This window comes from Carassius auratus, chromosome 6 (genome assembly GCF_003368295.1).
Source record: "Carassius auratus strain Wakin chromosome 6, ASM336829v1, whole genome shotgun sequence".
NCBI classification, from domain to species: domain Eukaryota; kingdom Metazoa; phylum Chordata; class Actinopteri; order Cypriniformes; family Cyprinidae; genus Carassius; species Carassius auratus.
Window position 1 is genome coordinate 10,108,630 of NC_039248.1, and position 13,724 is coordinate 10,122,353.

Genomic DNA, 13,724 nt, shown 5'->3' on the forward strand with positions numbered 1-13,724 from the left:
ATTATTAATTTATAGAAATATAAACAGTTTTTTAACTGTAATATTTCACAATATTATTGTTTACTGTTTATCAAGTAAATGCAGGGTTGGCGATAATATGATTAAAATAGCTTGACATCATTCAATACACATAAAAAAAAAAAAAAAACTAAATGCACACATAATTAAAAATGTTGTAAACATTCATACATCCATTTCAGTTTACAACAGCCAAAACCAATGCAGATTTCACCACTTTCAAAACTTATGCAAGTCTTTGCAGTAATTTTACATTTTAGATTTACATTTATGTTTTTGGGAGATGCTTTTATGCAAAGTGACTTGCATTCAACGTTTATACATTTCTATCAGTTTTTGCATTCTGTTGGGATCAAACACATTACCCTGGTATAAGTGCAATTGGAAATAATATAAAATAGCTATAACAAATAATGGGTAGCTATGTGATTTACTTAATGTTATATAAAGAAAAAAAGAAAAAAAGCCACTACCTATAATCAGGCTTCCACATTTTATTTTATTTTCAATTCAAATAGGCTTTAATCAATATCTGGTGTTGCACATGTTGGCAAGATAAATAGAAGAACACAAAGCAGCTATGTCCTGTGCCCCAGATTATGTACATCTATGCAAGAAAAGTCTATGATCTTACAAAAACAAAAAATGTTTGCTGGATGCTTTACTAATGAAAGAGCTGCAGGGGGGCAGCTTGAGTCAATGATCAGTTTGTGTCTTCAATTTTATATCTGGATCCATAAATAACAACAAGAGTGGATTTACCAGTCAGTGACTGCTAATACCATAGAACGGTAAACACCAGGAACAACCATCTATAGTTTTGCAGATTCAAAAATTGCATGCCATTTTGCCACACACACAAAAAAAATACGCTTTGTGTATTATGTTCTTAGAAGAATGAAGCACATGTCATTTGAGCTTTGAGTTGTTGCTAAAGCCATTTGACACACATAATGCCAGAACTAATCACATGGCAAATGTGCCAATGTACATCTACAGGTAATGATAAAAGCTATTCTTTTTATCAGTAAGGTTGTTCTTAATTAGAACAACAGCCATTGTTTGTGTTCCTCTTTGTCATGTACCTGTACCTGTTCAAATGTCATAAAATTAGCACCACATTCGATATTCCTCTGGACCGAAGCCATTTAGACAGGAGAAAAATCCACCAAAAAAATAAAAATAAAATGGATTACAAAGCACAACCATCATATCTGAAAAAGAAAAAATGCTCGGGCACGACCGTGACTCATGTTGTTCCACATTTTCTTAAGCTTCCCATTTCACAGTTTTTGAGCATAAAAGGCTGTTAGTGTGAATATGTTAGAGTGCAGCCCCCCCAAAAAAAAAAACCAACATGATAATAAACTTGACATTTTGTGGCATTCCTTATAGCCGAGTGACTTTGAAAGCGAAATATGTCACCCTCGGGCTTGGTATATTTAACAAAAACGTGGCATGTGATAGAATAAATGAAACATGGAGACAATATTTAATATAAGAGCGCAAGCTTCTCCGAGAGAATCTCTGTGCTTATCACCACACGCTTAAGTTATTAAACACAGAGTCTATTCTTCACACGAGGCACATGTTACAAGATGCTGATAGCTAGAGTCCAACGGAAGTGAGCAGAGGCATGACTGAAACATTTCAGATGAGCGTAATGTTGCATACATAGTCTATGTCTAGGCATTTCCCCTCTCCTGATCTAGATCATCTAACATTCATGTCGTCCAAAGAGAGGTTATATTGCCGTTTCACCCTCGTTCTCATTTCAGACTACAAGAAATGAGCTTCTATGATCAGCAGGCATCAAGGTCCAAGAATAAAGTCTTTCATGTCACGCTTCAAACTAAAATTCTCTTTATTTATTATTAATATTCTTTTTTGGCTCTTGATAAAGATGCATGTGTGAAAGAAAGAAAAAAAATTAAAATAAAGCTAAAAACAAAGGGCCTGTTTGTGAGCCTTTAATAGTCACTGAAGTAGCCAGGGATGTGCGTCGATGCATTGCTGATTTCATCTTTATGTAGTTTTTGTTTCAGCGTTATTCCTAGAAAGACTAAAAGAAACTCAGTTGGTGTCCATGTGGTCGTCCAGGGTCTCTGGAGCTCCGCCTAGTGATGCGGCGGGGGTAGATTTGGGCGGCGTGTCTGCATCTCTGCGTTGGTAAAATAGCACATAGGCTGCTTTAGTCTGTGGAGAACAACAAAAAAGACAACTCTGAGTCAGTTTACAAAACTAGCAACTGCCAATTCCCAATTTGGAATGCTTTAGGAGTCTGCAAAAGATAATAAAACAGAAAGCATAGTAGCCTCACCACAATCTGATCTTCAGTTGCAGACGACACACTGCTGTCGTCAAAGTAATACCATTTTCCATCCACCTTGTTCTTGCCGTATGCTGTGTCTGCAAGAGGAAATGAAACATAGTGCTTAACTTTGGCAATCAAAAACAAACAAAGCTATCATTTCCCACCAGAAATATAAAGACAAAAGACATAAATGATCAACTCTGTGATATACTTTCTGTAGTAGTCCATCAAACATGATATATCTAATTAGGTTGCAAAAGTGCACAAGTGAAGGTAATCAAAGGCTGATGAATCAATCTGCAAGTCAACCCAGTCATGTATTATTATTATTAATACATAACTGAACATATGAATAGTAAGGGTGTGATTTCATCATTATAAAATAGTAGGAGAGCTGTGCAAATAGAGTGACTTACAGTGGCCTCCACCCATTCCTCCATAGTGGTTGGAAACAGCAATGAGGTCATAGATGTATGGGTCAGCTTTGGGGTCACAAACAAACTCTGACATGTTCAAGTCCCTGTATGAGAAAGTTTAGAATTATTTCCAAACACAAAGTCACCAGAATCCCAGAAGTTTTCCCAACAGTTCATTTGTAAAGTAAATTTGATCAGAACACATAAAAACTACCAAAAGTTCAATCACCAACAGTAAGTGTGGCTGATCAAATTGTTTATTTGAAAAAAGTTGTTTAATCAAGACAGCAGTACATAAGTACTAGATTACAGTTCTGGGTTATTGTATTCCTTTTACCACAATGAACAAGGGATGGCTTTGTCTGTCCAGACAAGCATGATTCAGCTTCCCAGAAATTGACACCAAACATATTGCACCTGACGTTTGTGCACTCTTTCCTGCTTGCCGTCCAGTAAGGTAACCCTGACTAAATCCAAATATTATTAATACAAAGTTACACCTGAAGGCCTAGACAGTATTCTGAGTGGAGGGGAAAATTTTGGCGCCACCTGCTGGAAAATTTACACGAACTTCATATGAAGAGGACACATAGTGGTTGTCTAACTTTTAGGGACAAGTCCCATTTTAAAAAAAAATTGTGTTATTTAAAATACTTAAGATTAGTAAAAAAAAAAAAAAAAAAATTGCAATAAAAAGGATTATATATATTTATTTATTAGGGCTGTCAGTTTAACTCATTATTTAGTTATGACAAAATAATGTGATTGAAGTATTTTAACGTAGATAAAACACTGGCCCCGCCCCCAGACCTGTACCACATCTTATATTACATAAAGTTGACCGCAATAACCCCATTAACGAATTTATGCACTAAAATTCAAGATATTGGGCATATTCATATCATATGACCAGCGGGATCAATATCACACGAGTGCAGTTTTTGTCAAGAACACGAGTGCAAATCATAGACTGTATAAGGTACAAACAGGGAGTAAAAAAACGGCCCTGTTTTTCAGCAGGTGATTGAAATAAATGTATTATTACCTTAAATACAAGAAATCCACATAAAAAGAGCTGAAAACAAAACTATATGACAATAATAAACATAAAATCTAGAAACCTACAGAATTCTTCAATTTGAGTATTCATATGCCTGTGTGTGTGTCTCATGTTAATCAGAGAAATCACCTTATAGGCTTACTTCATTTTCGATCTCAATATCTCTCAAATAATAGTCATCATTTGCATGATACTTTGCACAATGAAAAATAGACTGTTGGAAAAGCGGCTTTGGTCACCAGTGACTTTGATTGAATGAATACAAATACTGAGATGTTCCATACTTTATGTTAGGCAGTTATAGCTTAAACATTTAACAATAATAGCTTTAAATTATCTTACATTTACATTTATTCATTTAGCAGACGCTTTTATCAAGCGTCTCAAGTGGTAGAGCATTGTGAAGCACAAGGTTGGGGGTTTGATTCCCCGGGAACACATGATAAGTAAAAATTGATAGCCTGAATGCACTGTAAGTCGCTTTGGATAAAAGCATCTGCTAAATACATAGGTTTAATTTTAAATGTAATATATCTCGCAACAGATTTACCTAATTGGAAAGTCTACAACAGTGTCAAGCTTGTCTCTCCAGCAGCGATTGTAAGAGAAGCGCTTCAGATGCACGACCAAAATGCGTGGGAGAGACCACAGGTCAAACTTCTTAGTGGCCTGCTGGTGTTTCTTACATGTGGGGCAGTACCTGCAGAGGAGCACAGCAATAAATCAAATTTCGCTAAATGTGGTAATTCTTTAGTAAATCATTTGACCTTGAAAGTATAGGCAGTAAATGTCACAATGTGTAAGGATAGGAACATCCTCCTCACCAGGGGTCGTGTTCTCCCAGGGTCTCCATTGTAGTAAAGAGCTCGATGCATTCTCTTAAAGCTACGGTCGTCTTCTTCTTCTGAGCATGTAGCATACTCTCATGTTTGTCATAGGCCTGGGGAGAGACTTCACATTAACGTCTGAGGAGACTTAGCAGGTAGCTAAAAGATGGTTGACTAGTCCGTTTTTGCTATGGTTTATGGTAGACATTATAATCGTTCATGTATTTGTACCAAAAATTTCAATACCGCATGGGAATTGAGACAAGACTTTTAAAAACTGTAAAAACTTTTTAAAAACGGTTTAAATTAAAATTGTGAACATTTAAGTGACAGTGAATTTTTTTTTTTTTTAAGGCGGCTTTTTATATTTCTATTCATCAAAGTATCATGAAAAAAAAAGTATCACCGTTTCCACTAAAACATTAAAAACCTGTTTACAATATTAGTAATAAAAGGTCGAAAAAGAAAGGTTTTTTAAGCAACAAATCAGCATATTAGAATGATTTCTTAAGGATCATCACACTGGAGTAATGGCTGCTGAAAGTTCAGTCTGCCATCACAGAAATAAATGACTTTCTAAATGACATTGTCAAAATGGGAAAAAAAAACAACACACTAATTATTACTGTATTTTACTTAAATAAAAGCAGCCTTTCTGATCATAAGAGACTTCCTTCAAAAACCTAACAAAAAAAAAAACTAGCAGTCCCAAAAATGTTTGAACCGTAGTGTAATTCTGCACAATTACTGTATTAGAGGGAATTACCTCAGCCTCCTGGTCATCGTAGCACATTTTTCTTGTGTCTGAATCCCAATCAATGGCTACTGTAGAGTGAGCTGTAGAAAGGAATATCTATCAGTTTTGATTTTAGCAAGTAACCCTTAAGAGTTAAAGTCAGACAAATACATTAACAGTTAAAAATCCACCTGATTTATTTGATTAATTATTAGTATCAAATGTAAAAAGGTAATAGTTACTTGTGAGCTTTATGAGATTGCCATCAAATGGGAGAGAACTAATGTTGGCTGTGCCATAGGAGTTGACCATGCTGAAAGAAAAGAGTTTGGGTCGAGAAGGACAAGATTTTCCACCGCTGCTATTTGGCCCGTTCTCTGGTTCTGAATCCTCCTCTCCATCCACAGTGTCTGAATGACTGTTCTCTGGTTCTGGACTCTCCTGGTGATCCATGGCTTCCTCATCACCTGAAACAAAAGCATACAACAAGATCAGATTTGTATCTGATGAATGTTTAAAAAAAACTTAAAATGTATGACAGTGTGAATGCAGCATTTGGGAGTATTTACATTTATTCATTTACATTTATTTTATCCAAAGCGACTTACAATTGCTATATATGTCAGAGGTCGCACGCCTCTGGAGCAACTAGGGGTTAAGTGTCTTGCTCAGGGACACATTGGTGTCTCACAGTGGATTCGAACCTGGGTCTGTCACACCAATGCCATGTGTCTTATCCACTGCGCCAGCACCACCCCATTATGCAAGTGTCAAGTGTCCGCAAGAGTATTATGCAAGTGTCAGTGTCCTACCATCACAAACTCCATTGGGGCCATTGCAGGTTCCAGAGTGGTTGCTGCCGTTGGATCCAGCGCTGCAGGAAGCTCCATCTGAAACTGGACTGCTGCAGGCACTCAGGCCTGTGCTGTGACTGGACACTGAAGCGAGGCATTCTGGTGATTGGCTGCTGCTAGAGGATGTGGCCGAGGCAGATGCTCTACTGTCTGTAATGGTACCCTGTGAACGTTTAACGTAACGCCTGAAATAAAATACAGATAAAGAGTCAACCAAGTTTGCAGAATCAGAACTGGTGTAAAACTGAGATGGACCACTAAAGCACAACACCAACCCGATCCTCTCCAGCACACGCTCATAAAGGGTATCGACGGTAACGTTGTGGCGCGGGACACTGATGAGGAGAGGCTGGCCAAAGAGCATCGTGCCCGAAGAGCCTCCACTGTGCTTAGAATGCCTCTCTCTGAAGTACACTGGCAGGTTCATCTTCTCACTATTTTCCTCTAACACCTCATAACTGAAACACAAAGACAGAATCAGTAAGAGGCCACACACTCAAACAACACACTTAGCTGAACGGCAAAACTTACATTATGCAGAACAATTCAATAAACATATGCTCCAGTTCAGAAGTTTGGGGTCAGTAAAAAAAAATTTTTTGTTGTAAGAATTATTATTATTATTTTTTTAATTAACAAGCAGGCATTTAATAGATTTTTAAAAAATGAAATAAAAAATATATACAATGTTATAACAGACTGATTTTTCAAACAAATAAAATTTTTCCAAATAATCCTGAAAAAATTTATAATGTTTCTGTTTTTATAACCGTTTTTAACTTTGTTGTTAATAAGAAACTGAGCACCACATTAGCATATTATAATTATTTCTGAATGATCGTGTGATACTAAAGACTGGAGTAATATCCGCAGAAAATTCCAATTTGCCACCAAATGAACAAATCACATTTAAAACAAACTAAAATAGAAATTATTGTAATGTTTCAACAACATTATTTTGGATCAAATAAAATTGGCAACTTGGTAAACATAAGAACCATCTTAAAAAAAAAAAAAAACTACATTTTGAACAATAATGCAATTAAAATTTAAGAAATTACTTACACAAAAATGTCATCCTTCTCCATGATGTGACTGACACTGTCATCTCGTTTGTAGATTTTGTGGAATCTGTGATTGTAAACATCTGCCACAACCATCTAGAAAACAGAAAAACAATCTCAGACTGTCTGCTAGAAATTTAAGCCAGGTTTATATAGAAGCAAGAAGATATTAAAGAAAGAGTTGAGCCAAATGAGAAAATAGCCATAATTTACAACAACCTAATTTAGTTTCAAACTCATGACTTTCTTTGTGTAACAGAACACAAAATGTCAAATGTACATGCTTTATTCCAAGGTAGCCACATGGATTTATAACAGTATTTGTGTGGGTAAACTACAATCTTTTTATTTTTTAAGGTTTTTGAAGGCAACATTAATAATGGAAAAGAGGTGTTAGGTTGGAAACCACAAAAGTCTTACATTCTCTGAAGGAACTCCTGATAGCTTGGCCAAAGCGCTGCACAGGTCTGCCACTACACCCATTTTGGGAACAACTACACGATACTGGAAGATAACAGAAGTATACTTTAGCCCACCTCCTGAACTAAAACACGTACCTTAGTGTGAAAACAGTTCTTACTTGCATGGGTCTAGATTGCGTGTCAGTGCGGACCAGGACCACCTCCATAGTGCGATCCTTTTTCATGGGCAGGGGTAGTGTGAGGTAGCAAAAGGGGTCAAAGGTAACGGAAACTTTGGAGCATTCTGGGCAAACCAGTGTAGATTTGAACAAGCCATGGAAGATGTCCACAATTATAGAATCATTCCGCAACCGGTGATTCGCGCACGCTTCCTTGGCTACAATCTACGGGCAAATGAGGTTACTGTAAGTTTAAAAGTAAAGGTCCAAATGACTCCAATGTTATAGGGATTTTCAAAATAGTGCTTATTCACTAGCACAACAGAAACAATAGCTTTTTCTTAGTAATATTTTGTTTCGAACTAAAATGGCATGCTGTGGTTTACACATAATGATGTAAGGTTTACCTCATCAGGCCGCCCCTCAGCATCTCTCAGGGCCAGATAAGGCTTCTTCTTAACACGGTTAAGATCCTCATGTAAGCCGTCCAGCAGAAAGGCCAACAGCTCCTGAGAGTCTTGTTGCTGGTACCCTGAGAACTGCGGGGCAAACCGACCCACTTGGGTCTGACGAGAGAGAGAAGATAAGTTTCGAAATTCAGAATGAATTATAAGGGTTTGTGTTAAAAATGGCCAATGATATCCACAGTAACTTTAGCCTCTGCAAGCTATAGATTGACTCACTTTAAAAGTGCGTGGAGCCACATAACTGCTCCGACTAAGCCACATCTGTTTGACCAGATCCGCGTAGGCCTCTGCAATCTCCCCTCGCATGCCTAATGGATTTTCCCGGTTGATCTCAGCTTCGTACCGGTCCTCCAAGAAATATTCCGTTAGAGGGGGAGTGTTGCTCAGGCACTGAAATAAGAAGTCACTTAGAATGAGAAGGAAATAGTCTAAATCTAGAAACCAGGGTTTGGCTGCCAATTATCATAACTACACACTCTGGGCCTTCATTTACTGACAGAGAATATGGCAGATTTCAAAACATACAGCATAAATGAGCATTCACTTTTGAATACCTGGAGGGCAGAGTTCATGAAGCAGGTGTTGCCCAGGTTGCTCAGACCACAGAGGCCTGGCTGAGCAGAAGATTCTCTGTAACTGTAGGAGGAGCTGTACGAGTTGTAACTTCCCAGTCTGCAAAATGTATGATGGGTTAGCAAAGACATTGACCATTAGTTTCCACCACAACTAAGCGCATTCACTATTGGTTGACCAAATACTGAATATGAGAAAACTGACCTTGAACTAAAATCTTGTTTTAGTTCCCCATTTAAACTCTCACAGAAAGGAACTAAACTAGTTTAACTATGGAGTAATTAAGGACTGTTTTGAATCTCAAGCTGACCTGTTACCAGAAGTACTGTTGTTCAACATGTAGCTAGAGTTGCTATTGCTATCCCCATTTGTTATTGTGGAGGATATGGTGGCAGATGAGTTTGAAGAGAGTTTGGGGGAGGTTGTATAATTCCGAGAGGTGGAAGTACTGGACCTAGACATAAATCAACAAATAGGTTAAGGCAAATCCAAGCAGTGTTGCAAAGAGAGTTACTGGCAATCAAAGTAATCGATTTAAAAGAAATCTCCCAATAATTAACTAAAAATATAGAAGAACTAAAAGAAAATAATACCTCCAGATCAAAATTTAAGCATTAAGCTCCCATGTTAATCGCAGTTGCTTAAGCATGAAAATGTCCTAAAATGCATGTACATACTTTGAATGGCAGGTCTGTCTGGGCCATGTGCCATCATCGTTCTTCTTCTCTATAACAATAACCTGAGGAGTGGGATTGATGATGTGAACTCATAAAATGTCAGTCAAGAGTCTCAAACCAACCACAACTGGAACAGAATCTAGCAGGATGGTTTACCTGGCCTTGAAAAAGCCCTGCATCCTGTACGGTGCTGTCGAGCTTGTTAAGTTGTTCAAAAGTATTACTCATATATTTATTCCAAAGTCGAGTTTCCTTTTCAGATGGAATATCGAATAAAGACCTCATCTCCTTTCCAATGGTATCTAAAGAGGGGGAAAGTAAATTAAAAAATGACTGTTCACAAGGGCAGCACAATTTCTGTGACAAAATCAGTAATGCAAATAGTATTGATGAGAATTATTTTTTTTTTTTGTGGAAGTCTCATACCTATAGTATCTGCTTTGCTGAAATGGCGGGTGACAACTTTGTCCATGTTGTCATTCTCACATAGGTTTAACTCAAGCAAATACACTTCCACTTTACAGTGCTTCACAAACATTCCATGTTCAACAACCTGCAAAATAAATAAATAAAAACATATAGCAAAACAAAACTAGAGACTTTTAAAGAGTCCTCACTTCAACTCAATTCATTAAACTTTAACCATTTAACTGTGTAAGTTTCAATGAGATTAAAATCAAGAAAATAGTATCACCCAATAACCCTGCCTGTAATCACTCAAGTATATCAGACATGATATTCATAAAAAAATAATGTAAACCAAGAGATCACCACAATATGTAAAACTCCAAGAAATATTTAATATACAGAGAAAGATGTGTAACCTTTCTGATGATGGGTTTCTGACCCTCCAGACAGCCATACCAGCTGACCAGCTTATTCCAGGCCTCTGTAGGCACTAAAACATAGTCTAACTCATCTATGAGATGGTCTTTCAACGTCTGAGACTCGTGATCTATAATACAAAGAGAAAAGGATAACTCATTAGAAAAAAACACTAGAGCCCTTTAACAATAAACTGTATTTACTAAAATACATTGCTGTGCTAGGCTCAACTTGAAATTGTTTTTTAATGGTTTTCAAATGGCAGGTTATTTTGAAAAAGGTTACCTTAAAAATAAAACATTGTCATTAGTTATTCACCAATTTGTTTCCATATATTTTTTACTCTCTTCCAAAAAGAGGAATGGATATACCAAAGAATGGACTTGTTGCTTTTTTTCCATGTAATTACAAAAATGGATAATGGAGCTTTCAATCTTCAAAAAGGATTCAATGTAACATAAAAAAGGCTATACAACTATATTCCAAGTCTTTAGAAATCAAATGATAGCTTAAGGTGAGAAAAATCAACCAATCTACTTATTAGTTATGCAAAAAAACAATCTTCTACTGCAGTGAGATGTTAAATCAAATTATTTAATTATTAATTAGTTTGAACAAATCACTGAAAACATTAGACTCATAAGGTTTATTGTATATGGTTTCAGATCTCCTTTTGTGCTCCACTGAGGTTGGGATGACATGAGGCTGAATAAATTAAAGAACATTTAAGACTGACATATCAAAACATAAAAACACAGTAAGTTCCTAAAAGAAATATTTACCTTATTCAGATGCTATTCACATACCTTACTGAATAAGAAATCATATTCTTAAAAACTCTGTTTAAATATATATATATTCCTGGCAACACACACAAAAAAAAAAAACAACAACATTGATTACCTGAAAAGAGTCCAGAGTTGTCAATGGGTCCCGGGTACAGATTGTGCTCTCCAACATTATACAAATCCCAGCTGTCAAAGCCCACATATTTCTTCCACTGTTTGAACCACCTGCTGTCAATCAAATACCTACACAATTGGAACAATAGGTGGAGATCAGTGAAAAGTCAGGGGGAAAAGGGACAACTAATGTGTGTCTCTCCTAAAATGTTAGGGTTAAACTGTTGACAAAGAAAATATCTATTGCGTTGTTACACATCTACAAATATAGAACTAGATCTCTAGATCTCATCTAGAGTCCGAACTTGTTCCACTACATAAGCTTGTTAACGTTTGATTCCAACCTGCCAAAAGACAGACATTACACCTTGGTTAAAAAAAAATAAAAAATAAAAAATAGAATTAAAATTCTGTTGTTTACATATGACTATTTTTTTTTCAGTGGAACACAAAATATTTCACTTTTATTGTTGGGGGTAAATGCATCGAAAGTGAAAGGAAAGAAGCTGTCAGTCTCTTAACTTTCATCTTAAAACATTTAAAATAAATAAAAGTTAAATTGTAAAGTTAAAGTATGTAGCCAACATTAAGCTATACGCGGAGTACACGGAGCTTAACTAAAGGTTACCGGAGTAAATTATTAGTTTTCGTATAATTATATGCACAGAAAGTACTATTAATCCAACTAAAACTAAACATTGTGCTTTCTGTTGAGTCACTAGTCTCTTCGCTTATTAAAACCATAGAACTCGTCAGTCTGCTTTCAAAATAAAAGCGGACTGTCATCGAATCCCTTACACATACTAACGGGTTTAAAATCTATAAAATGCATATATATTTTGATCTTGTAATCTCCACTAACTTCAGACATATTTTTGTGCATTTAATATCTGTGCCATAAACTCGTCTCTTTCCAAACAACATTTTGAGTGACTGGGTGTTATCCAGTGGCCATGACAAAGCACTGCCTCACTGTAATACTGGTTTAGGTGGTTCAGTTTTCGTCACAAGTTCACACGGAGGAGTTTGCCCGTTGTTTTAATCTAGTTTTGACAGTTCGTCTAAAATAAGGTTGACGTCTGAGAGAAATGAACACTTAACCCGTCAAATGAAACGCAAACTAACCTGGCTAACTAGCCCCAGCTAATGAAGTGCCTTACGTGCCTGACGCTGCTTTGCCATGTAAGTTAGCTTATCAGAAAACTGATAACCGACAACGGGGTGGTTGAGTTTATTTACCAACCCTTCATCTACTAACGTGTCTGAAAACGTCTGGTTTTTCTATTAATTAGACATTTAAGCAGAAGAACTTTGGGAAAACGCGAAGCTAAGGCTGGATAACCTGTGCTAACTAGCTACAAGACAGCTTGCTCCAATTCTAACCGATGTAAATAGTGTTAAATCGCACTTTTGCTTCGTACACCTCCTCGATAATAATAGCAGCCTTCTAGTTTATGGGTGTAAGCAGAGCAGGTGGCTGTCCAATGCCCGACTAGTGAAGGGATTTCCGGCAGCCGGTGTCTCCGTCAGTAGGCCTAAGCTGATGCCGACAAGCGTGCCTTGACTTGGGCTTCACATAAAAACCTCTTACCATTCGTCTCCCTTTCGAAGTGGCGTTTTTAGCAGTGTGCCGACGCTCTGCTTTTGACTCTCGGTGGACGGTACTGGTGTCTGTGCGATCACCGGCTTCTCGTCGGGGTCTGAAGCGTTACCCGACTCGGGTCCGCCTCCCTCCGCCATCGTGTAGCGAGTGAACCCGCAGCGGCCGCGAGCGCGCTCAAGAATACCGAGGACGCGCCTCGCGAGAGTGAGCGTGCCTACTTGCCTTAGCTGCCGAATTCATCTAGAAGTTACATGCATACTCGGCAAAAAGAACTAGGAGAGGCGGATAATTAATACATTTTAGTGTCCTTTATAAATAATTATTGGTTTCCGCATCCCTGACATCTTAAAGTATTTCTGTCAGCCGCTACATTATTTTTTGACTGATAGTACTGTTGCTAATTGTCGCGGAAATTGTTTTTCTGTTACATTGAGCTTCGGATAACGTATTTGGTTTAATTTAAAACCGAGAACCGATCCATCAACGAAGCTTCGGTCTGATTCAATTTTAGTTTGTTCCAGCGTTTAATTATTGACTCACTGAATCTCTCTTAAATCACTGAATCACTCTTAAATCCAAAAACACTTTATGACCACGTGGTTAACAGCTAGTTAATCAAAATTATTCTTAAGACGCATGCTTAAGTTTATGCAACTGGCTCCTCGTCTTCGCAAGACAGGTTGTATTTGGGTTTGGTAATGTCGGGCAAAATATTTCAATTTAAAATAAAAAATTGACATTTTGATTTAAAAAAGGAATAAATAAAGAAGCCTATCATTTTCTTTGAAACAGCTTTCTCTAATGACAA

The 13,724-nt window shown here is 37.1% G+C and overlaps 1 protein-coding gene across 1 annotated transcript; it reads right to left on the minus strand.

Moving 5' to 3' along the window:
• Window positions 1-497: 497 nt before the first annotated feature.
• usp4 (ubiquitin specific peptidase 4 (proto-oncogene)) lies at window positions 498-13,119 on the minus strand. The gene is made up of 22 exons (XM_026261157.1): window positions 12,905-13,119; window positions 11,315-11,442; window positions 10,411-10,541; window positions 10,013-10,139; window positions 9,743-9,888; window positions 9,587-9,648; window positions 9,220-9,363; window positions 8,891-9,008; window positions 8,553-8,726; window positions 8,277-8,435; window positions 7,870-8,094; window positions 7,710-7,793; window positions 7,291-7,385; window positions 6,501-6,683; window positions 6,184-6,410; window positions 5,614-5,838; window positions 5,402-5,472; window positions 4,633-4,748; window positions 4,359-4,508; window positions 2,749-2,852; window positions 2,339-2,427; window positions 498-2,214 (listed from the first exon to the last, which is right to left on the minus strand). Exons 1-22 carry the CDS (start codon window positions 13,051-13,053, stop codon window positions 2,092-2,094), a joined length of 3,030 nt encoding a protein of 1,009 aa, XP_026116942.1. The 5' UTR covers window positions 13,054-13,119; the 3' UTR covers window positions 498-2,091.
• Between the last annotated feature and the right edge of the window lie 605 nt (window positions 13,120-13,724).